The sequence below is a fragment of the Anticarsia gemmatalis genome, chromosome Z, assembly GCF_050436995.1.
Source record: "Anticarsia gemmatalis isolate Benzon Research Colony breed Stoneville strain chromosome Z, ilAntGemm2 primary, whole genome shotgun sequence".
Lineage (NCBI taxonomy): Eukaryota > Metazoa > Arthropoda > Insecta > Lepidoptera > Erebidae > Anticarsia > Anticarsia gemmatalis.
The window spans coordinates 991,500-993,978 of NC_134776.1; the positions used below are offsets into that span (position 1 = coordinate 991,500).

General features: G+C 41.1%; 1 protein-coding gene across 1 annotated transcript; it reads right to left on the reverse strand.

The window, feature by feature from the left end:
- Nucleotides 1-378: 378 nt before the first annotated feature.
- LOC142986597 (uncharacterized) lies at nucleotides 379-1,386 on the reverse strand. Its single transcript, XM_076135119.1, has 3 exons — nucleotides 1,137-1,386; nucleotides 805-1,043; nucleotides 379-447 (listed from the first exon to the last, which is right to left on the reverse strand). Exons 1-3 carry the CDS (start codon nucleotides 1,384-1,386, stop codon nucleotides 379-381), a joined length of 558 nt encoding a protein of 185 aa, XP_075991234.1.
- Nucleotides 1,387-2,479: the final 1,093 nt, after the last annotated feature.

A 2,479-nucleotide genomic window follows, 5' to 3' on the forward strand; every position in this document is an offset into this window, starting at 1 on the left:
ATACGGGAGGTCCTTCAGACGTGTTTATGAAATGTACCGTGTCGTGTTTAACTTCTCTAGGCAACCCGGGTGGTCGAGTTATGTCCGGGAACTCGGCGAGCAATGAAGCGAAATTAGAATCATTCACGACTATGGACTTAACGCTGGGCTGATCAATACTGGTACATGTAGCCACTGATGATAATTTTGTAGTGCTGTCGATCAACCTCTTGTAACGGCAATCGGGTAAGAGATGGTAATGAGCCAAGAAATCAGCACCTATTATTGCTCTTTGAACGTCAGCAACGACAAATCTCCAAACAAAATCACGACGCAACCCTAAGTTGAGACAAACAGTTATAGTCCCAAAAGTTTTTATTCTGCTGCCATTTGCGGCACTCAGCTCATAGTCGGTATCTTCTCGACGGCGAGGAAGCCAGCTGTATGGGTAACAGCACAAATCGGAGCCTGTGTCGATGAGGAATTGACGTTTGGTTGTCTTGTCTGTTACGAAGAGACGGCCGCTAATCGAAGAGCAATCAGTCGCCGCCGCTACTGACTGCTTCTGATGTTTTCCGCCGTCCAATTGCATGGGGCTATGCATTTAATAGCCCGTTTTCCAAAACGCCCGTGATACCAACAGAACCTTTTCCCGGTTGGTGAGGAGGAACGCGAAGATCTATTGCTGGTCGGAGGCCTACTATTAGGACGGCTTCGTCCTTGAGTGGACAGGGCATAAACCTGCTTAGAAAGTTCTTCTACTTTTGAAATTAAATTAAATAATGTGTCTGCAGGCGGAGTAATCGCAGCACAAATAGGGCTAACTGGAGCTGAGAGTTCTACAATTTTGTCAGCTAGCTCTGCTAATTTGTCTAATGTAAGCTCTGGCTGTGATGCAAGTATTGCCTGAATACTCTGAGGGAGACGCTGCAACCACAACTGCCGCAGAATGCCTTGGTCTGATAGGGAATCTCTAGCTAATGATCTTAAGTGACGTAGGAATTGTGTGGGTTTTCTATCTCCCAACTCTTCATCACTTAAAAGTTTACGGACTTTTTGTGCTTCTGATATGGATAACCGTTTAATTAACTCAGTTTTTAATAATAAGTATTGTTGACCAGCGGTTTGAGGCTGGGTGATTATATCTTCAATCTCACCAGCCAGCTTATGGTCAATTTGTCCTACAACATAGTTATATTTAGTCCTATCTGCAACAATTCCAGCAATTTCAAATTGAGCCTCAACCTGTGCAAACCAGACTGCAGGTTTGTCTGGCCAGAACGGAGGTAACCTAACTGACACTTTACAATTCTCAGACTTTTTGTTAGAGAGTGACTCTAATTCTTGCTCTAAAACAGCTTTCTGCGACAGCATTTTTTTAATTTTGTCTTCCAAAGCTTCAGCCATTATGCACTTTGAAATATTTATTTAAATAGATTAAATATACTAAATGTAATGCTCCGTGGGGGGCTGTTCCTGAATCAGACAGCGATCACAACCAAAATATTAATATAAAACTAAACCTTACATGAAAACTTAAAATATGCTAACACAATATAAATAAAAGGCATAAAATGTATACTAAAAAGCTAAAAGATAAACAGAACACCATAAAAGTAGATACTTTGTGCAGAACACCATATGCAGACTATTAATTTATATCATACACACTTACAAGCTAACATAATCATACATAAAATCAAAAATGCAGTGTTAACAGTAATTATTATTATAGAATAATGTAGCTAAGTTACTAAAGTCAGTTAAATCAAAGTCTAACCACATAAATCACACACTTTAGTAAGTAGCACTTGTTAATTTGTCACACATCTCGGCACAACAACTTGATAATGAACTGTATTGTTTGTAAAATTTCGAAACTTGTATTCTCTTTATTTATCCAGTGATGAAAGTGCCAGGAGGTGGTAGTTAGTTAATAAAGAAGCCAGTACCTTGAAGCTTGTAGTATGTAGACCAATGTGAATCCCTTAGTAGATTGCTTCTCTATGAAATGATGCATGCAAAACGAACCAACACCACGTGCAATCAGGCGAAGCAGGCGTTACACAACAGGCAGCAGGCCGTGCACGGGAAAGTGGAAAACGTAGATAGGCAGTCAGTGTCAGGATCCTACACGCCGCAACATTCGATCACGTCGGGGTCACCACTTTGGCGGATGCTTCGTGAGCGGCGTTAGGTCGGGAAACAAACGACTTGGTTACTATTTAACTATATTATATTAGATTATTAGTACAGAAGTTTTAGTACAACTATAACTATATGTACAATGTTGAGTCAGCACTTAAGCTGAGTTATATGTTACAGAACATGGACCTGCGTCCATTCTACTTTTTGGCGCGTACAAGAATGTTCGCGCGGGAAAAAGATCCCCGCTCCGCGAACCCAACTGTCAAAGTCGATTTGACAGGTTGCGTTCGGAAACGTTACAAGCGAATGTGGGCGAATGAAATAGGTCGCCACACCTACCTACTTACAATTT